Here is a 23,403-nt window from a genome sequence, read left to right as displayed (position 1 = left end):
TTATATATATAAGATTTTGAGAACTCAATCGGCCCTAGTGGAAAGATATCAGTCTGCTGGATTGTAGTCATAGCAACGACTTCCGTCAAATTTCACTCAATAAATTAAAAAATAGATTATTATTTTAGGACAGTTCATAAATTATCTTACTAATATTATAAATGCGAATGTTTAGATGGATGGATGGATGGACATATGTTTGTTTGAAGGTATCTCCGTAACGGCTCAACGGATCTTGATGAAATTTGGCACAGAACATAGTCTGGAAGATCAAATAGGCTACTTATTATATGTTTTTTTTAAATTCCGTGCGGACGTAGTCACGGGCGACAGCTAGTTTTTAGTAAAAAAATAAAAAACGATTACTTTTAAATCGTTAAAATGATCTGTAGAAAATTTGACAGATGACAGTCAACTCTAGATTCTAGCCACCTACTTAGAGCTTTCAATTTTTCTCCCCATTATAGAATAAATACAACATTATTGGCTGGATTATTCTATGAAAATGTTACACAATTATTTTACTAAAATTATAAAATTATGAAAGTGTTACCAAAGAAATTACAACCAATAAATTTTGTCAAATAATTTATTAGCTAAACATACTTTAGTCACAGCTGCAAATCGACCAAAGAACTCAGGCAATGTTTACTTTTTACAAAAATACAATCCATTAGTCATTTTTTTTAATAAAACGTTTAACTTCCAAACGGAAACTGTATTCAAATGCCCGATATTTTATGATGACGCCATTTTAAAATCTTCAATAAATCAGCCATCCTAAACCTTTAATAAGGTTGGATAAGCTACAGGTTTTAAATCGAAGAGACCAAAAAAGGCTAAAGATAAATGATACAACATGCTGGTAATAAGTAAGTTTTATTTTAAGAATAAAAATTAATATGTAGGCACCAGAGACATATTCTTTTGTTCTTTATTTAAATTAAGTCTTTTAAATCGATATGGATTTGAAGCGTTGAACGTGAAATTTAGTCTGATAGTTAAGTGCCACCAGACGACGAACTCCAATTAATCATTGAAATCGAAGCGTTTTATTTATTGAAAGTTACTTAGCTTTGATTTCACTTGACTTTCTGATAACACTCAGTAAATGAACGGTTAATGAACGAATGAATTCAAGAAATAAAAGTTAATGTTACTTAACCATTCTATAATCCTTTCAAACAGTGACCAAAATCTCCGTTTGAAATATTGCTATCTCTGTTTTTTCAAAGGTAATGACAGGGATGAAGATATGTAATAAAGAGATTTTGGTCTCAGAAAATCACGGTGAGTTAATTACTAAGTGTCTCAACAATACTTAATTTACCTCAATCAAAGTAATTATTTTAATTAAAATTTTAATTAAATCCTGAAATATACTCGTTATCAAAGTAAAGTTGAGACAATTTATACACGTTGCTTACGTGAACGTTTAAACATTTAACTCTCAGTTAACTTTCATCGACCTACTTTCGAATGGCTCCTGAAACTGTAATGTAAATATCATTTTGTTCCTATCTATATATCTAGAGCGTCGGTGGCTCAGGGGTTAAGCACTTGACTTGCAACCTGCAGGTCCTGGGTTCGAATCCCACCATATACCAATGTGATTTTCGATTTACATATGTACATCACACATATGCACATATCTGAGAAGAAATTCAAAGATATGTGTGAAGTCAACCAACCCGCACTGGGCCCCTCGGTGGGGACGTATAGTGAGCTGATGATGAAATATCTATACCTGTAAAATAACTAGCTCAAGACACGGCCATTGAAAAATAAATATTTATAGTCATGCTTAATAAAATAAGGTAATTATAGTGTTATAAGACTTTACATATCTATGGCTCATAAAATAAATAATCATAACTTACAATTTTGACATCGAAATATGAAACTTCATGTCTTTATAGAAAATACGACCTAGTTCCTAATAAAGTAAATACAATAAGAACACAGGGTTTTCTTAAAAGTAAATTGGGTGGTTGAAATTTTCCAATTTTTATGCCTAATATGTACCTATCTTATATGGGTTTATTACAAGTACAGATTTTATGGATTAATTTAAGCTTACAACAGTTTCAAATCCGTAATGGTGTGCCGTTAAATTAATATTTAACGAAATCTATGCTAATCGTGATGTCTCATGTGACGAAAAATATCTGTGTTGCTGTGAAGATTATGTTCGCTCCTTTTCCGTCAGCTTACACTAAACTAAAGGAGCATTTACACATGTAATAATGTTGTGTATAAAGATAAAATTTATTATCTTACGTAAATATTTGATACGTAATAGATTTTCAGTTTATAGTTTGAAATTTTTACTTTTGTTGTTTGCTTGTTTTGTTATAAAATTTTTACTTATATTGAAGGTATGCATATTAAACGCCGGTTAATTTAAACAAATCTTTTTAAAACGCTTTAAAGTAAAACGATGAAACACTATCTTTCAGAATCCTTTGTTTTTTTTTTTGACGTTTTCATTCTGTATCTTTCTAATACAAATGAATTACTTTTTAAAGTCAATCGTTCAATGTATACACTACTTTATCCGTTACAAAACCGGCAGTATCAATCGGGGACTTACACAAGTTACCATAAAGGGTAAGATGCCGGTACCTTTGCCAGCTGACATTTTAATTCAAAATGTCTTTTACGTGTTAGAAATTAGTATGTTGATGGCTGAATCGAAGCCTTGATTATGTTTGCATCTATGACAAGGCGAATTGGCTTTATGACCAAATTAGTTACGCTATTGTGTGGTTACTTACATATTAGGATTCGTAGTCATTATATGTATTTGATAGTTGCGTTTTAAAGTTGTATGTATTATAAATAACGGTCATTAATTCAAATTAAAGAAATAACATCGACATATTACGAAAGCAAGATTGAAGTATTAATCATAGAATAATATATGGATGATTACGTTAAATTGAATCAACGTTCATTTTTTATAAGTTCAAGTTATTTACTTCCCACCAGAAGCCTAAACAAGTTTACTGCGGAATCCAGATATCTTACCAGAAACTGTGTTTTTTTTTTAGTTGGAAAATTAACGAAAAGTGTGCTTCATTCTGTGTGAAAATAAGATCTTAATAAAGAAAGCACGTAATTATTCATAGTCAAAACACCATCACGTAAGCCCCGTAAATATGCTACCGCACCATTAGCACGCATTACCACGTATAGAAATTAAATTCAATATACAAGTCACGCTTTGTACGCATCCACGAGATGTAATAAATCAAATGCTTTCACGCAGCGAGCGATCGAAATGTACCAACACGATGATGTATGTTGCAAATTAAGAATACAATTGTACACAATCAAAGTGGTACAAGCACCTGTGAAATGTACTGGGATATTATTAAAAACATTAACTTGCAAAGTTATGCTATGAGCATGCGAATGTCTAACAAATATTTCTATGGGTTGAAGTCCTGAGAGGCAAAACGTTAGTTTAAAAAATATATAAAAACCTTAGTATTGTTTATTGCCATCCATTGTAAGATGAATACAGCGTCTTATATCCATAATTATCATTAAAATATAAGTACATATATCTTGTTATTATATTATATGAAAAAAATAAAACCAAGCTTTCAAAAGTATATTTATAAATGCTATTACGTATTTAGTTACTGTTTATTGGCTCTACGCCTGCTAATGAGAGTAAATTCTTTTATTTCACACGATTGCGGTTTGTAATCGGCTTCACACAAGGAGATAATCTCGATTCGCATACCAAGGGCTTCATAAATTGTGCAACGACATTTGTACGTTTGTGCAAAGCATTTGTACATTTTGCATATTGTTGGTATATCAAGTTATTCTTTGCCAATTGTTCCAATACTACGGTTAAGGGAACCACCCTTAGTATAAATTTAGCAAGAGAAAAAACGCCTAAGGTCTTCTTTTGTGAACAATAAAGATTCTAAGTTTGTTAGTAAGAGTAGAAACATCATGTTTGAAATTAATGTCAAACACATGTCATTTATTTTTTCATTGAGGCGAAAAGTGCATTTTCATAGTAATAGTATAATAATTATTGTAACCACTATCTTGAGTTCTTTAAATAAGTCTTATTATAAAAATAAAACAATAAACCACACTTACGTAAGTTTCCACTGGAGCAGTAGTTTCGTCAGAGTCGACGTTATCTGTGGCCCGGTCAGGTCCTCATTAGAGCCAATACATTGTCCATGCCTAAATAGAACCGCGCCCCAATTTAATTGGCTCTTACGAGTATTCACAACCAATATTTAAGGTATACCAGTAATAAGAAGTACAATATAATATAAATGGTAAATATATTTCTTGTTAATTCATTTACGAAAGTTTAACTTCCTCTTATGGTTAAGAAACTAGTTTTTTTTTTTTTCATTTAAAAACTGTAAAGAATAATAAATATGTACTTATTTATTTATCAAAAATAACGGTACCATGACCGTGACAGTTATTTTTCCTGTCGGCGCTAAGCACGTCACCACCGCAGTGATACCATCGCCACGATGTCACCTGGTGAGTCGTGGTGTTGAAACCAAGCTGTCTTACAATTTGTACTCACGATCACATCCCCGATTGTCATCTTGGCTCATCACGAAATGAGCACAGGTTACGGTGATACTACAGTAACTCGAATGTAAGTCGAAAGTGAACTGGAATGTCCTGAGAAAGTTTTTTTTAGTAGATTCTGAACAATTACGTTCATATTTTACGTATTACGTGTAATGTGTATTCATCTTCATATTGGACAGTGTGTAAATACTTTAGAATAATCATTGTGAACGATCTCGATTGATTTTTGAAATAACTATCTAAACCTCTCAGTAATTATCCAGCATATAAATGTACGTAATGGAATGTATCTACCTTTCTTTCGTTATATCTTCGAGTATCAATAGTAGGCGATTTATGTTGGAATCATGTCGGATCCGCCAAAACTGAGTCACGAAGCAACAAGTCAGCCACGGAAGAAGCGAGGGATTTACGATCGAGCGGCGGCCGCTAAGTGGTGTACTATCGGACAACGGTACGGGACATAATTTAATCGGACAATCACATTCCCTACGTTACGGTAGCGAACTTACGCTGTTGATAATCGTTACCAAAAACCTTCCGAATTCTGGACACTATGAAAAGTAAAACAAAGACGAATTACTTAGTTCGTACCTAAAACTCAGTCTTTAGACGTGATATCACTGTCTAAGAAGTAGACAAGGAAATTCTGACTTCCTTAGTCAAGTAACCGATTCATCGGGCTGTTACAGTAAAATAACGTATTCCAAAACATAATTATATCTAATAACAGCGATCAAAGCACGCAACATAAAAACGCTACACAAGAACACTCTAGCAATTAATATCAAAATTAAGCATAAGTTCCCACGACTTTCCATCTTAATAACGCGGCTAATAGCATAATATGAGTACAATGGCCCGCGTTCGATGCCAGTAAGTGCACCTGTCAACTCGCCCACGGACCATTCTTTATTCTTTGGAAACGTCAAAACTGACATACGACAAAGATTATGTAACTCAGATGTGTCGTACGGATCAAAATTTTGTTTGCATAAATGACTATAGTAATGTAAAAAGATCGCAAAATTTCTATTTAATATACTTTATGCGTTTAAATAAAATAAACAGTGATATCATTAATAATGTATATCACTCACAGTTCATGGGTCTGACTCTCGCGACCTCAGAAATTACTTCCGGAATTTTATCTCTAAATTATTTGCACTTTTTAATATCTGTTTCGTCATATTGTTATAGAGCGATAAATGTTTTAGACTTAAGCAGCAGCTAGCTATTGTTGTGTATAATAATATAAAATGAGCTGCAAATAGTTTAGTAAGGAACAAAAAGACAAAGGGATTAAAAAAGGTTTAATATGTATTATTATTACGTTATTTTTACAGATAAATGTTTCGTTTATTTATGTTTTTTTTTTATATTGATAACATTTTCTTCTGCTATAGGTACCAGAGTGTAGGCGACACGACGTCGTTTGTGAGTTAAATTAAATAGTTACAAACTGACTCACCGTTTGGTTTACGCTTAACTTACCCCGTAACTTAACTCTAACATATGGTGTACTTAACTCTAACATAGGGCAATGAACCCAACAAATTAATTCTAATAAACATCCTTTGGGTTACACTAACGATATCCCGCAAAATAAATTATAATTTTTATTTTAAAATTTTCATAAATAAGAAGTGTGTTTGAAAACCAGAAAAAAGAAAATGTTTTTCCTTATTTTTTTCTTTTATACGTTAACAAGCTTTTGCCTGCGACATAGACAGCGAGAAATTAAAAAAAAATAAGTAGTTTACTTCATCTTCCAGACAGTGTTCTATATTTATACTAAATTTTATATGTATGTATGTATAGTAAGATTAAAATTAAATACTTCATAAACATTACTCCCTTTATCAGTCGAGTAAAAATTATAACCAGTTTGACATCTAGTTAAAAAAATAGGATACAAATTGTTATTGATTATAATAGTTTTTTCGATATAAATCCGTTACTGCAGATAAATGTTTTTGATATGCAAATTTTGATACAAGTATTTATTAACCAAATAACAGGTCTCTCTATGTTATTAACTCGGTCAATCGCAAACGAAATTTAATCATTTTCCATTTAACAAAATTTGATCATTTAACTATATAAATGGATATAATAAATCTGATAACGCTACTGTTTTAATAAAAAAAAGTATTGTAAATTATTATTATTAATAGCAACAATATTAATTTCAGAAACTTATTAATAACTAGCTAACGGCCGCGACTCTGTCCGCGCGGCATTAAAAAAACTTAACAATTAGCCTATGTGTTCTACAAGACTATGTTATACATCTGTACCAAAAGTCATCAATGTCTGGTGCGACGTTCTGGAGATACCTTCAAACAAACATGCATGTATATAATGGGGTAATGGTCTCCAACGACATCCCGCTGTGCGAACTAAATCGTCGGTCCACCTGGACGGTGGATGCCAGACGCTCCTGGTGACTTTTCGTGGCCTCCATTCTAAGACTTGTCTTCCCCATCTGGAGTTTCTGGCCCACCTAATTTTTTAATTAGGTGGACCAGAAAAAAATTTTTAATATACACATACACATATACACATATTAAAAAATTTCTTTAGGAAAACGTCACTTCCATGCGTAAAGGTTTACCATCTCTGATCTATGACTTACCAAAACATATTAACATTTCTGTATTTGTATAAATTTTTCGACGGTTTAATTGGTTTTAAAATCAATTACAAGTTACGTTAAATGAACTTCAACATTTTAACGCTTTAACATTTGTAGTACATACTAGCTTTTACCCGCGACTCCGTCCGCGCGGAATAAAAAATAGAAAACGGGGTAAAAATTATCCTATGTCCGTTTCCTGGTTCTAACCTACCTGCCCACCAATTTTCAGTCAAATCAGTTCGACCGATCTTGAGTTATAAATAGTGTAACTAACACGACTTTCTTTTATATATATATAGATTACCATCCCTTTCATTCTATTTGATAAAACGAGACAACAATACAAACAAGTTCATCACAGTGAAATTCTATGTTAGAATATTTATTTACCAGGAATTCGTGATCATTAGTCAAAGGGAAGTGAGTAACGCCCGGTGTAACATTACAGCTAACGAGCTAATTAACTGTCATTAATTTTACAAGCGCATTAATTGTCCTCGGTATGGACACGGACGAATGGTGATACCAGTGGGTCTAGCACGAATATTTGAATCCCCTTCGTAAAATTAATATTACATTTTTGGTGTACTTTACACACGATGGCGTTCATACAAATTTTGTTGATGACGATCCGATAGTGATTGTCATCAATGTTCATGCTAGGCCCACAGACTAAATAGCGAAGCGTTTATATTTAAATACACAATAGTTTATTCAATAAAATCTTGTTATTACAGATTTTAACAAAAAAAAAATTGTTACATAAATTTTATTTTATGAACTTAAAATATCAAACTGCAAATAAGTTTTGTTTTGCTGTCCCTATTAATTTTTAAACATTTGTTCTCTGATCACGCTTTGGTTGCGTTGTTCTCGTGAACTAGTGGAACATTAAGTTACCATAGCAACAGGTACACTAATCAAATTTTTCAACATTAAATAAAATTTCAAACCATAACCAAGTTCACATGATAAATGACAACTAGTATACGGTACATCAGACAAAGCGTCGTTGTGGTGGAACTCTATTCACATTCTAGTATCCAGGTTCTAATTCATAAACCACATACAATGACTGTATACTTAGAAATCAATGTAAGTGACTACGGTTAGTTTATTGGTATATTCACATTTTAGTTGTATTTAGTCAAGCGCTGGTATTTTCAATGTTAAAAAAAAATTCGTCGGTAGTAATTTAAATAAGACTAGATCAAAACATTTACATTTTTGTGGATCATAAAAATTCTGATAATGACTTTTTAATTAAAAACAAAACGTTAGCATATCAAACGTTAATCTAAATAACCTTCATTAATTTTATGAATCAATAAAGAAAGACTCAATCAACGGTAATTTTACAATTCGATAAACAAAACACGAACAGACAATAAAAAAATTAAAACAACAAAATAAAAACAAGAAAACAAAACATAATGATACCGTCTAGCCACAACGTAATAGCTTCGAAATAGAGGAATTCTTATACCAAAAATTGTCCAAACTAAACTAGTTCTTATACCCTAGTGTTTAAAATTGAAAATCGATTACAAAAAGTAGATTAACTTAATTTGATTTCTTTTTAATACCGGCAGCAAAATTACAGTGACTCAGCGTCTGTTCAGTCAGATGGAATCCATTCTCAGCTATCAGAAATATCTCATTTCTGTCTCCCGTATACGATTGAAAAGAGAGATATAATAAAAATAAAGATCTAGAATTTGCACTGCTTTATTACAATGTAGACATATTGAAAGGAAAAAAACTAGTGCTGTTGTATAATTTTGTAACTGTCATGATTTTAGACCTTTCGTACACAAAATAACATAAATGTAGAAACCTGACGATTTTAATCGCTTAGTGATGTCACAAAGGTTGATTTTAACTGCCGGATTCAATGGTTAAATGTACACTAACCGTGGATTTTTCTGATACCGAAATCTCTGTATAAAACATATAGTCATCCCCTGTTAACAATATTTTTTTAACAGAGATTTTGGTCTCGGAAATCCACGATAAGTGGCAAATTTAATTGTGTGAATCATTTAGACAATCTGCCTATTTGAGTGAAATTAAACCAATGTTTACTTCATTTTTACGTTTTGTAATATAAGCTATAGTCAATTTGTTGAGAAAGCCTCCATATGAGGTAATCTGATCATTCAATAAAATTCTCTCTTTACGCGAGGCCTAGTTAATTGCGCACTTACGGAGATTTCCTACCAAATTACGGTTATCATTGGACATTAATAAATTGCCCCTTTTTTGAGAACCCAGTAAATATGGAAAGGTAAAAAGAATGATTTTATTATTTATATGAAAAGATTAAAAAATATTTATTTTGTTAATTTTAAAATCTTAGTAATATTATAAATGCGAAACTTTTGATGGATGTGTCCATATGTTCTAGAGAATGTTCCACATCTATGCCAAAATTCATCAAGATTCGTTGAGCTGTTCTGGAGATACCTTGTAACAAACATCAGAACATTTGCATTTATAATATTAGTAAGATGCATTAATTACCAAAAAAATATATTTCACAATTTCGAAAATTCGCTAATGAAATTAAATTAACAGTTTACAAAAATCCTGCGCTGAATAACGATTTTAATTACTATACACGTATCGATTGTGGGCCAATCGGAAAGTATTGACCAATAACTGTCATTGAACTGTAAAACTGATTTATTATGACTTTGGAAATTAAAAGCATTTTTTTTTACATTTTAAGTTAATTTTGAGTAATGTGGAGGTACAACCCGAAAGCTTTCTTTTACATTTTATATTCATGAATTTAATTATTACTTAACTTACGTACATCATTGTATTAATATATATTCCTACAATTATTCCACAATTTACCATCGGCTATTGCCCAGTTATATCATTAGTTTATAATATAATTACGGATCTCTGTCCAATAAAGTACTCTAGAACGTTATTTGACGTCGTAAATATCACATCCTCTATTTTTTCTTTAATTTTTGATGTAGTTTTTATGTTTCTAAATTGTATCTACGATCTTTCTCTGAAGTATTTTATTTAGACCTTAATGTTTTCTTTGTAATTGTTATTTAAATGTGAATATTTTGTTTCAGACTTGGCTGCATTACGACAATTGCTCGAAAACGAAACCGGTGGCACATCCTGTCCCAGTTGTAACATGCCCTTTGACAAGGGTAAAAAGAGAAAGCTTATCGACACATGCGGGCATGAGCGGTGCTACTCGTGCATGTTCAGAAACGAAGCGTGCCCAATCTGCGCCCGCAACAGCCAGAGCCGACGGCCCGGCATGGACCGCTGCACGCCCTCGCCGCAGCGACCTCGCGACCACGACTGCCCATCCCCGCTGAGGCTGCCCCGGCCACCCAAGAAGCCCTCCAGCCACGCCCAGGCCTGCCCTACACCTCCCCACACCAGGCGAAGATTCTTCCTGAGTCCCAAGTCCCTACGAAGCCCCTTCGGCCAGCGCTCCTCGCGACATTCGCACGAGAACCACGTCCCACTATCTGGTGAGTGTAATTGTGCAACATTCATTGATTGCTGACCTATTCGCATCGAATCCGATCGCAGCGTGTAAAAGATCCCTCCGCTCGTAAATAACAGAGCGGCGGTTGCGACACGGCGACGGCGACACTCGCCCACGCCGTCCGCACCGGATGTACGTAGGGGTTCCGTAAAAGACCGGTTGTCTGCGTGTTTATTAACCTAGCCACGGATCCAATAGACTTTTGCAACGCCGGCCGCGCAGACAGGCCGGCTGCGGACTTTATCTTTACATCTGTTACATTTTCGATTAATTGCGTCACTCTGTATCGATATTTATCTGCGGAGGCAGTGCCGCAGCTGCCGTTTCCAAATAAATCAACTTTGTTCAACTCTAGTTCGCTACGCCTGTAAATTCTGCTTCATTGATAATGTATTCCACATTGATTTAATCATTTATCTGTAAGATCATTTGGAGGCTTTCGTTTTCGTGTCGTGCTATGCTTTGGAGGACATTAGCTTGATGGAGTGATATTCCAGGGTTACCAGAAGAGGGCGCGAGGAGCGCGGCGTGGCATAGCCTGGTGTTCAATAAGATCCGCTCTCTGTGGTCCGCGCACTCGTCCGTGCCGCAAGGACTCAACCAGCTGACAGGCACGGATTACACTTTATTTCATCAGAGGAATGTGAACCAAATCATTATTTTATTTTTCCAAACATTATTTTAAAACAACGATCCCTTAAAACCTGAGTGAACAACAGAAGACCTAAAGGTTTTTGTCCGAAAATATTTCATTTATGTTTTGGACTTATAACTTGTGGTCTTTCGTTGAAATCTCCTTTTCAATTTCCTATACAAAAACATTTTATTTCCTTGGCATTGATTGAAATCTTTTATGACAAATGCTCCAATTTGAATATTTTATCAAGAGAGTGGTCCACATTCCTCTAGTTTGAATCGGGCACGGCCGCTGTTTTTGCACACTTTTTGCCTGTTGCCGTCTCGGCTCGTTTGATGTGAGCCTATTGAATTGCGTGTTTTTGTGCTTGTATTGTTTTTAATTCACAATGATCGTGTTGAGCACATCACTTTGTTTCAGATGTTACCATACTTTGCATGCATAAATTTTATTTTCGTAAGTTTATACAGTACTGTACAGAACAAATTATTATTATATCAAATGGAGTTATTTTTTTCAATCCATGCTAGGTTTTAAGTAAGTAAGATGATTTGTAAAACACATATCTGGTTAACTTACACGACAAGGCGTAGGTTGACGTAAATTCTTCTAAAACAAACTTAAGAATAGCTGCATCAGTTATCTTTTGAGTTTGACAACGCGTGTGCTTGTTTTGTGTTGGTTTGTTTTTTTTTATTTTAATTTAGATTAGTAAGCACATTAATTTATTTCATAGAATATGTATTTATCCCTTGACCATTAGTTCAACTATCCAAGTTTATCATTTGAGGAACATATGGAAATTCAATTGTTGTATTTGAACGCGTTTTAACACCGCGTAAAAAAAAGCGCTCGTACGAATGCGGACTACGAGTTTCATTTCTTCAAACTCCTATCATTTGTTTATTACAATGCGTTATAACTTGACTATAGTCATTAATGAAATTACTTTATATTCCATAATCCCCAACAACCGTTGAGCATTTCTGTAAGTTTTGCATCAATGTAATGATGTATTTCAATTAATTTTAAACTTCACTGCGTCGTAAGATGGTTTAAAATCCATCAGGCACAAAGTTCATTCATTTATCGACTTTCTAATGAGTTGTAATATTATAACTTTGTTTACAAACTTGATTTATTTAAGAACGTGATTAGAAATATGTTAGCTTCATTCAAACAACATACATTTGTATTTTATTGTGTTCAGATCATTATACCTTCAAAATTTATTATCTTTAATTTGAATTAAATAACGAATACAAAAACACATAAAAAATAATGCTGGAAAAAGTTACTGATAGTATACCTTTTTATAAAAAAAGACTATTGCAATAACAGCAAATTTAACTGATGTTAAATTTGCTTACAAACATGTTTAAAAATTTAAAATCATTGTTTAGACCTAATTCGGACGGGCGATATTTTATCGCTCGTTAATAAAGCGTTCAAATAAAACATGCCTTTCGGCATTCAGTCGACAGCGCTTTCAAAACGCGCCGTCTTATTATCGCGCAGTGTTACATTTTAAACGCTGGACGAACAGAACAAGAGCGATTTTAAAACGTTTGTACTTGTGAGTTCCGAGTTTTAATGCGTTAAAAAATCGCCCGTGCGAATGCGGGCTTATCCTAGTTATCTAATTACAGATAAATTCAATTTTTTTTTAATTAGTCGTTGACTTCAAACAGTTGATTTAAACAACAATCTGTAATTTGACCATGTTAATCCAATTTAAATGACAAGTCAAATTTGTAAAACATTATCATTGCTAATTTCATTAAACAATAACTTAAAATTCATTATGTCAACAATGAAATAAGACTAGGTGTGCTGTGGGCGCTCAAAGGCTGGTCTGGTATAGACATGTCTGAATGGAGCAAGGTGAAAGACGCCCCCAACATTATACATCCTTATATACCCAATACTTACAGTTTATAACCATTGAGTTGCTTTAACTTCAATATCATTGTAATACTAAAAAACAGCAGGCGTACAATGTAATTTTAGTAAAGAACAATGAAAAGCGCAAAAATCGGTACATCAGACATTTTACACTTGATTTGCTGACGACTTGACTTCACGCAATGCAGCCAGCCTTGACAATGGCCCCGCATAGTAACACGGTACTGACTACAAAAAAAAAAACCAAGCAATATGTTAACTAAATGTTTTTCGATTCAAATTATATCTGTTGCCTTAACTATGTCGTGTTCGTTTGTTGAAAATGTAGAAATTTAAAATTGATAAAACACATAATGATCACAACTTTATTGGCATGGATAGTCTAATAAGGAGCCAGAAAGGCATTTTTGTGTTTATTTCAATACAATTATGAATACTTTAAAATTTATAACCGAGATAAAAAATGCTATAGAGATGAGATGAAATTTATTAACTTTAACGAAATGTAAATAAATAATCTATATAGGATTTGTTTTGTTGATTGTACAGTCGACCGCCGGGAGGTCGCACTAGCATTTTCAATCGCACCACAATGGCACGTGAAAGGTTTCCACGGCCGATGTTTTGCTACGCCTCAATACCTCGTTTTTCGGTGTTTGTCTATCCGCTGGAGGCGACTATGAACCACAAATCCCGGATGTGCAATTTAAAAAACACTGATGGCTTACTCGACCTGGTAGACTTGGTTTGCAATTTGTTTTATGAACGGACCGAAGATGAACCGTGATCTAGGGTTAAAGGTAAATCATAAATTAGGTTTGTAAATATTATTATAATACTTTCAAAGGTTCCAAAAATTACAATATATTTGTATCGACTTTTAAAAGAAATCAAAACAAACACAGAATAAAACTGGACCTAAATATCAACAAAGAAATTCACAGAAAACCTTATCTAAACAATCGGAAAATATAATTAACAATAACAAGAACTAATAAAATTATAAAAATATGAATTATTCTATATTTTATATGAACGAATAAAATACCAGTTTGTCAATACGAACAACTGGTATAAGAAAAAATGATGGGTTTGACCATATGGTGTTGCGACGTTTCGTCATTCAAGTGTAGCCAACAGGCCGGGGCTCGAACCCGCTCGCCTGCGTGGGAGAGACCACTTTTTGTATATCGTCCTACCCGTATCCCTAATCATGGATATACATGGATATAGCCACTAGTAGTGTCCTGACATTTTTTTTTATTTATTTATTCGGAGAATTAACAGACACAAGTTTATGTTATACATACATACGTACATGCGTACAATCTAATATATAAGTACATAAAAACTTATATCCTAAAATATTCTCACTGAGACATACATAGTTGCAAAAGAAGCTACAAAAAAGTAAGAATACGTACTAAGTGTAAAGTGACAAGTAATAATAATATGTAAACAGTCCAATCAAACATATTCTGCCCGGTAACAAAGCCACGTTACGATGAAAAACAGTAAATTATATATTTACAAGTGTATAATATGCAAGGGTAATTTAACAACTTAATTTAATATTATATACTTAATTACTTAACCTTACTACTAAGTGCCATAAGCCCATTACAGATAGTAATAAATTTAATTGTATGTATAGTATACCTACGTTAGTCATAGACATAGTCTTAGTACTAAATAGATTAATAGTTTTTTATTTTGGACAAAATTAATTTAAGCAATGTTTCTGAAAAATTTTAATTTATTTATATCTCTGTATGTTGAGACATTTTTATTAGGATAAATAGTAGTAAAATAAACACAATATTTTTCGTGACAAAAAGTAATAGAATTCAATTCAATTTTCAATCAGTGGCTTTTAAGCGTGCCAACTGGGCACAGATTGTTTCGCCAGTGTCGCGTTGATGGAGGAAAAATTCAGTCGAATTGATAACCTCCTTCTAAGTCGAAAGTCCCTTTGAAGTCGGCTAAAAATTAATACAAAGATTTGTTTAAAAAAAAAAAAGGAAATGTCTCTCCCATTGATTAAATATCAACAATTTTTCGTACAACCAGCAGCAGTAACAAATCTATTATACATCTGTCTCCCTCAGATATACCACGATTGTCATCAACAACAATAAATGCTGGCTTTCAAAAATTATAACTATGTGATCTGATGCGTTGAAGATAAAAGATTCATATCTTGAACTGATATACGACTATTTTAACAATTCCTTTCCATTACTTGGAAACGAATACTTCAACAATGTAACTTATATAAAAACAAACATCTTGTATTAATACGTACGAGAGTTTTTTATCTTACTAATATTATAAATGCGTAAGTTTAAATAGATGGATGCTTGTTAGAAGGTATCTCCGGAACGGCTCAACGGATCTTGATGTCAGCAATGTAGAACATAGTGTGAAAAAACACATAGGCTACTTTGTAACTTTTTTTTAATTCTAAACGGATGGAGTCGCTGACGACTGCTATTGATCATCAGCTCGCTATACGTCCCCACCGAGGGGCTCGAAGCCTACCCTAACTTAGGGGTGACTAGGCCATAGTCAACCACGCTGGCCAAATGCGGGTTGGTTGACATCACACATCTTTCATCACAATCTTTGAATTTTTTCTCAGATATGTGCAGGTTGCATCACGATGTTTTCCTTCACCATAAGAACGTTTGACAAATGTACATACAATGCCACCGACTGCTATTATAAAATAAAATTTAAAACGTTTATTTAATTCAATCATAAACAGCTACAACAAATCATATGTATATTATGTAAATATGATACTTTAATAAAATAAAAGATATATAATACAGACAGATGTAAAAAAATGTCCTCCCACGGTGGAATCTTCCGCAGTCTCGTCTTACACCGCAGAGATATTAACGCACATCCTGACCTCAGCTTACTGTAGCCTTACGCTTTCGTACATCCGAAATCATGTCGCCATCCTCTTTCGCTTCGCAAAAAACAGAAATACATGTTTATGCAAGGTGTGCTAGGCTTATTTATATTTCAGATATACCCTTCTGGTTTCAATCAGCAAACAAGCAATTAATGAAAGATACAAAAGGTACGAAGTTCATTCAACAATGGTAAATAAAAAGATGCATTATAAAGCAAATTACATCCATTATCTTAGTAAAAACAACACAAGTCCATAATAGAATTTTTAAATAGATAACAAGAAGTATTCTGTGAAAGTAATTCAATATCAAACATGAGATGTATGTATCCTTTGGTCATTACAAGTTCCCAGTAAATGTCATGGGAACATTATAAAACAAACATCCGATGATTAGTGTATTTTTTACATTCGTGTAATTTGCGATTGTGTACAAATTATTGAACTTTCATTTAATAAGATCGGCAGTATAGATTAATCTAGATTATGTTGTAAAATAGTTATAAAAGAACTAAATGTCGCCCACGACTTCGTCCACGCGGATTTAAAAAAATGAAACTTAATGAGTAGCTTATGCATTCTTCCATACTACGTTCTACATCTATGCCAAATTTCAGCGAGTTCCGTTCATCGGTCCTGTAGATACCTTCTAACAAACATCCAACCATCCATCCAACTAAACATTCGCGTTTATTTTCGAGTATTTCGGATGATTTATGATATTATTGGATTCCAAATCGGTTGAAGGTTGAATTTTTTGTAACCATTTTAGTATCCATTTTCGGTTCCCATTAAAAAGTTAGTACAATTTTTGGTGATGTAGTAACCTTGTCAAACCACGAAAAAAGTTTTTTTAAAGTACTTATAGCTGTACGAACCCACGCTGAATTCCGATATATAAGTAAATCCCAAAAACCTCAGCATGTATAGCACGTGTTTGTTTTTGTTTGTGAACAGTCTTTTAATGTATATTTCAATATTAATATTATTAAAATTTCCAGACGATGAAGGAGGGCATATCAAGCAAGGCTTCGAGTCGCGACGGCAGAACGACTTGTACATGCGTCTCGGTCTACTTCTGGGGGAGAGAAGGGGACGGAATAAGTCTCGGGATAGCTGCACCTCGCTCGCATCCCTGGACGCTCATACCCTGGCATCGCATAACACCAGCCCGGTATGTAAAAAATTCTGTTAAAAGCTAAACCAATGTAAAAGAAGTCTGTCCACCAGTAAACGGCTGGTTTAAACGCTTTAAACTATTATTGATGTAATTTTTTAACGTCAAATAGCCTAATTTTCACTGAAGCTTATAGACTATTATCTTATCCTTCCTATTATCCTTCAGAATCCTTTTATAGTACCCTGGATTTATTGTGCCACGTCGGTATAAAGCGACTCAACTTGCCAGCTCAAATATCTTACTTTAGGGATATGCTCGTCGATTCAGTACGACCACTACACTCTCCATCTATGTCATCAATCTAAGTTGATGTCTAGTGTTGATAAGATGTGTAAATGGAAGTATTCTATTGTATGTTTCGTGTGCAGGTGTCAACGCTAACTGGTTCCTCGGAGGTGGAAGCAGCGACGCCTCTGGGCCGCGAGTCGCTGGGCTCGCTCGCCTCCATGTCGCTTTCCGCGGCCAGCAACTGCTCGTCTTCCAGTCCTGGTAGTAGACGGCATTCAGTTAATGGTAAGCAAAGGCTGCCAAGGTTACAACCCTTTTTCCACCACAAGCCGTACGATTTCTCTGATCATAAGAACTCTTTGTGTCATTTCCATTGGCGTGGTTTAGTGGAATAAAGGTCTTAAAGCTTTATGCACAATATTAACAAGAGATCTTTAAAACATGGAATCGAAGTTCGAATCGCCTTTACTATCAGTAAAGGTGAGTTTACACTCTACTTTTTCAAAGATTATAAGAGCTTGGATGTTTCGAAGATCATGGCCCAAATAAAAACATACGCTAATTATTATTTCAGCTTTACAATGTCGTTCAGAAGAACTCACTCGCATGTCGAGTGGCTTCTTCAAGAATAGGAAAACTGCCGCCAGAAGGTCAGCTAGAGTCGGCAGCAGCAAATCTTCCACATCATCAGATATTAAGAAAGGTAAACGACTATAAACATTATTTATATTACAATAAGGTGTATTATATGTTTATCAATACAACTTTCGAATTAATGAAAAAGATAAGAATGTAATAAAATAATTTTTATTACATCGTTATTTAAAAAAAAACGGTTAATTTAATTATCAAGATTGATAAACTTATTTTAATGTAATTTGATAATCTCCATTGAATATTGAACAACTTTAAGAAGCTTCCGGTGTCACTCAGAGACGTTAATTGGTCCTAAGAGAGACCTTTATTTAGAAAATATATTTAATACGAAAAATCTATACAGTAGTACTACACTACAATTAAGGCAAAGCTACAGGTTTTAGCTTCATAGGTTACCTGCTTATAAAGATTAAAGTGAAAAATATAGGTAGATACGGACTTAAATAATATATGTTAATTGAATTCAAAATAGACCATTTCGTTTTCCTTTCAATTTTTTTTGTAACAACCCCATTTAAAAAAAAAAAGTGCTCACTAATTGCAACGACGTTCGATGGAAAGTATTGTCATAAAAAAGTAATGACAATATTAAAAAAAAGTTAAGCAATAAACAATTCTAACTTCAAACAAATAAAATATGAACTGTATTTTAAACCCGCCGTTATAACGTTGTTGAATTTTTATGTAGTGTCAAATTTGTTTAATAACATTGACCCCACAATAGAAACCGTTTACGTAATCATTAAAACGATTTAAGTTCGTTAGTCTTTAACTTTAAATCAATCTAACGATGAAACTAGAAGTATCATTGAACTGTTAATCTTGTAAAAATATACTTGATCGAATAAAAACTCGCTCCCGGAAAACCTTTTTTCCTATCACGTCTCAACCTGTGCTGATTTTTTTGCACATTGACTGAGATGTTGTGCACTGACAGGCTTGTTATCTAGATAATAATGGATTATGTTAGCAAAGCTTTTTAAACTCTATGGCTGAATGATTGACACAAAAAATACGACAAATAAAATAAAAGATAATAAAATTTAATATTGATTAATTTAATGATGTTTTTTAATCTGTAACATAAAAACCACTTATTTTAACTTATTCAAGTAAATATTATGACGGGTTTTGTCTTTACCTCTTAAGTTGTAATATTAACTTAATTAACTTTATTTTGATATAATTACTTTGTAAATTAACAAGAAAGTTAAACTGTACGAAGTATTCCTTTTTCTTTTATTTCTTCATGGATTCTGAGGAAACCTTTAGAACAAAGTTTAACATCTGACCGTTTAACCTCAGTACACCCAGCACCGCAACTGAACCTCCGGCCTCTCTTCTTCGAGGTGCCCTCCTCTGATAATCAGGACTGCTACTCCGGCCGCCAGTGGCTCCTCAAAGACATGGAAAAGGCCCTGGAGTCTTCTTCATCAGGTATTTTATATTTAACCAAGAATGTTGATTGATGTTATATTAAATTCTGAAAATCGCCTAAGTTGTACAGATTTAGCTTTTATTTGTTTTTACTTTAACCGACGCAAACCAGATTTGTTTTTACTTTAACTTAATATCTCGTCATCATTTCTACAAATAGACTTGTTATTTCGACAGGCATCCTAATATCCGGCAGCCCCGGCACTGGCAAAACGGCACTCATCCTGCAGCTGGTGCAGCACTCCTGCTTCGGCAGGAACCGGAACTTCGAGTACGAGGAGCTCCGGGAACAGTCAGACCTCGGTGATATCCTGCCTGAGGACCTCGTGGAAGGAATGTTCACACATCTCGCCTCTCAAGTTGTCGCTTATCACTTCTGTCAGGTCAGCACAATAATAAAACCTAGTCTTTAGACCTACCATAATGTATCCGAAATATTCATGTGCTTCTCTATTAAAACTGACAGTAGAATTATCCTTTGCAGGCGGACAACAACAGCACTTGTCTAGTCGGCGAATTTGTACACTCTCTAGCAGCACAACTCTGTCAAGCTCCCAGACTACAAGCCTACAGAGAATACCTCCTCAGTGAACCCCACCTCTTAGCATGTCTCTCCCTCAAGGAGTGCATCGCGGACCCCGACCTCGCCTTCATCAGAGGCATCATAGAACCCCTCACGATACTTAGAAGGAACGGGAGCATAGACTCCACCAATGGCATCATCCTCGTCGATGGTCTTTGCGAAGCGGAGTACCATAGACCGGACCACGGCTACACCATCGCGACCTTCCTAGCGCGCCATGTCGCCGAAATGCCGACCTGGCTTAAAATTGTCGCCACTGTAAGGACGCAGTTCATCGAACTCACCAAACAACTGCCCTACACCAGACTGAGTCTAGACGAATCTGATAACGTGCAGAAAGATTTACTGAAGTACTTCAATGCGAGATTACAAGCCGCTCCCATCATAGAAACCAACATCAAATGCTCCACGGGCAAATCCGAAAGCGCTCACAATTCAGTTATGAAATTCGCTCAATACATCCTCCATTTAAGCCAAGGCTCATTCCTATTTCTCAAACTTATTCTCGACCTCCTCGAAAGGAGTCACATCGTCGTCAAATCCACCAACTACAAGGTGGTCCCGATATCACTCGCTCAGATATTCCTTCTTCAATTCAATCTTCGCTTCCCCACAGTTCAGTCTTTTGAAAAAGTCACTCACATCCTGAGCGTTTGCTTGGCGGCGCTGTATCCCCTGACTTTAGTCGAAATATACTATTCTGTTAATTCTTTGCTAGTCGATACTTTTCTTCCTTGGGACGAGTTCTGTCATCGATTCGACACCTTGACGGATTTCCTCGTCAAGAGAATCGACAACACTTACATGTTCTTCCATCCGTCGTTCAGGGAATGGTTGATACGTCGCGAAGATAACGAGAGCTCCAAGTTCCTCTGTGACTTGAGAGCGGGTCACTGCAGCATCGCGTACAGGCTGTCCAGGGTGCAAGCTCCCCTAGACCCGGAGAAGACGATGGAGTTGGGCCATCATATATTGAAAGCTCACATGTACCGGAATCTGGGCCCGGCACAATTAGGTCTCTGCCCGAGGGATTTACAAGCTATGTTGGTAGCGACCAGTTCGGCGAACGTCGGTGAAGCGATAGCCAACTTGAGGAATATCTACACTCCGAATGTGAAAGTATCGAGACTGATGCTCCTGGCTGGAGGATCTCCGAACCAAGTGACTGAGTGTCTGGGCAACGCGCCATTGCTGTGTATGTACTCGTACCAGGGCATTCTGGCGATGGTCGGCCTGCTCATCGAGTTCGGCGCCGATCTCGAGATGACCAACTCGCAGGGCTGCTCCGCGCTGGCTCTCGCCTGTCAGCGTGGACATACTGATGTCGCGAAAAGACTAATAGCTGCCGGTAAGAACCTATCATTCTTTAGGTTAGGCATTTTTTGATGAAAAGGAGAACAGATGTATGAATGAGCATTTGTCCTACGGTTAAATATACGACTATTTTCTTTTCTTAGGAGCATCCCTGAGTCACACGGACACAGCTGAGCAGACGCCTCTAGTGCACGCGGCTAAAAACGGTCACCGCGACACCGTCATCTACCTGCTCGGCTGTCAGGCTGAGCGCGACACACCCTCACCCCCACCTGGCACAGCACCCCCAGCAACCCCCGCCAGCGCCCGCATCGAGCACCTCGTGCCCGGCGCGAGACACGCCCTCGTCGCCGCCGCACAGAATGGACATCTAGACATCGTCGAGTATCTCCTCGACACCGCCGAACTTATCGTAAGTCACAAACTATCCTATCCTTTAATATCTTGTTGCACGAATACACCGTCCTGTGAAATACCGCGATCATAGAAGTTACGCTACAAGATGAAGTCGATCCGCGTACAGTCTGATAAGGGAGGGGAAATATCTTTCAATGCATCTGCTCTTCCGTCAATTGAAGAGCAACGCATCTGCATGACGAATTCAAGTGGCAGCTTGCTCGTGTAAACGAAAATGAACTTTAAGACATTACAATAAGGATAATAATCCTCAGCCGGACGGCATCTGCCCGGTGACGGGGGAGACGGCGCTGACGGCGGCGTGCGGCGCCGGCAAGGCGGGCGTGGCGGACGCGCTGCTGGTGCGCGGCGCCACGCCCTACTCGCTGAACGCGCGCCAGATGTCGCCGCTGTCGCTGGCCGCGCGTCACGCCCGCGCCGCGCTGCTGCTGCGTCTGCTCGACTGCGGCGCTGACGTCATGGGCTCCGGCGGCAAGAACCCGCTCATACTCGCCGCAGCCGAGGGACATGATGACATCGTGGAGACATTGCTGGCTCATGGTACACCTCAGATACCTTTACTCCGGACATACAGCACGACTCGCACGGGAGATACACCGACAATAATAAACGAAGCACGGGGAAATTAAACCACCTAATGCTGGTTAACGAAAGAGATTTATTTGATATGTATTTCGCCTCATATTTGTTCTTACATGCGTTCCTGTCTTCTTAATTTCCTGCGTGCAGTGTTTTTTTTTCGACATAGATGACGTGTGCCCTATATATTCTTCTCGTTGTTGTCACAGGCTTTGCTCTAGCCATGGTCGTTACAAACAACTGTTTCACTGTTTTCTGAAAACTAAACAGGTTCTTAGTAATAAATTCCTTCTTCTTAATGATATATTGATGCATTTTATCAGGAGCCGACCCGGATGCTGTGGATGCGGACGGTATATCTGCACTAGGCTGGGCATGTCTCCGTGCTCGTATCCCAACTGTGATGCTCTTACTGGACAAGGGCGCTTCTATAGGTAAACTTATGTAATTATTATTCTAGAAAACCAAAGTGCATTTAACTTTCTTCATCCGCTTAGAAGGACCAACTTTTCAATTACTTTGTAATTAATCAATAATTTTCATCGTTGTGTAGAACTAGCAGACAGCAGCGGGCGCACACCACTGGCGCTGTCTTGCGGTGCTCCGGCCGAGCTGGCTGAACTGCTGCTCGCCCGCGGCGCCTCGCTAGAGAGAGTTGACCGCAACGGCCTCCGCCCACTGGACCGCGCCATTGGACAACGCAACCTACCTGTAAGTGTCGCACAAGAGAAAACTGCCCTCTGTTCTTGTTTCTCTCTCTTTTTCTCTGGCTCAATCTCCCTCTCT

The 23,403-nt window shown here is 36.0% G+C and overlaps 1 protein-coding gene across 4 annotated transcripts in view; it reads left to right on the top strand.

Annotated features, from left to right (window-relative positions):
* The window catches only part of LOC106716164 (protein TANC2), a 148,869-nt gene that overhangs the window by 122,389 nt on the left and 3,077 nt on the right, over positions 1 to 23,403 (top strand). For 2 of the 4 annotated variants that reach the window (XM_045680045.1, XM_045680047.1), the window contains exons 2-13: positions 10,327 to 10,740; positions 11,255 to 11,368; positions 17,224 to 17,396; positions 17,771 to 17,915; positions 18,205 to 18,333; positions 19,593 to 19,724; positions 19,902 to 20,107; positions 20,209 to 21,655; positions 21,765 to 22,033; positions 22,293 to 22,578; positions 22,941 to 23,051; positions 23,171 to 23,328. In XM_045680045.1, the coding sequence (XP_045536001.1) occupies positions 10,327 to 10,740; positions 11,255 to 11,368; positions 17,224 to 17,396; positions 17,771 to 17,915; positions 18,205 to 18,333; positions 19,593 to 19,724; positions 19,902 to 20,107; positions 20,209 to 21,655; positions 21,765 to 22,033; positions 22,293 to 22,578; positions 22,941 to 23,051; positions 23,171 to 23,328 (3,584 nt within the window). Of the gene's footprint in view, positions 1 to 5,993; positions 6,025 to 10,326; positions 10,741 to 11,254; positions 11,369 to 17,223; positions 17,397 to 17,770; positions 17,916 to 18,204; positions 18,334 to 19,592; positions 19,725 to 19,901; positions 20,108 to 20,208; positions 21,656 to 21,764; positions 22,034 to 22,292; positions 22,579 to 22,940; positions 23,052 to 23,170; positions 23,329 to 23,403 lie in introns of all 4 variants that reach the window. The other 2 variants (XM_045680048.1, XM_045680046.1) reach the window with 2 other exon arrangements.

Source organism: Papilio machaon, chromosome 11 (assembly GCF_912999745.1).
Source record: "Papilio machaon chromosome 11, ilPapMach1.1, whole genome shotgun sequence".
Lineage (NCBI taxonomy): Eukaryota > Metazoa > Arthropoda > Insecta > Lepidoptera > Papilionidae > Papilio > Papilio machaon.
The sequence above is the reverse complement of the archived record's forward strand: the minus strand, read 5'-3'. Positions and strand labels throughout refer to the sequence as shown.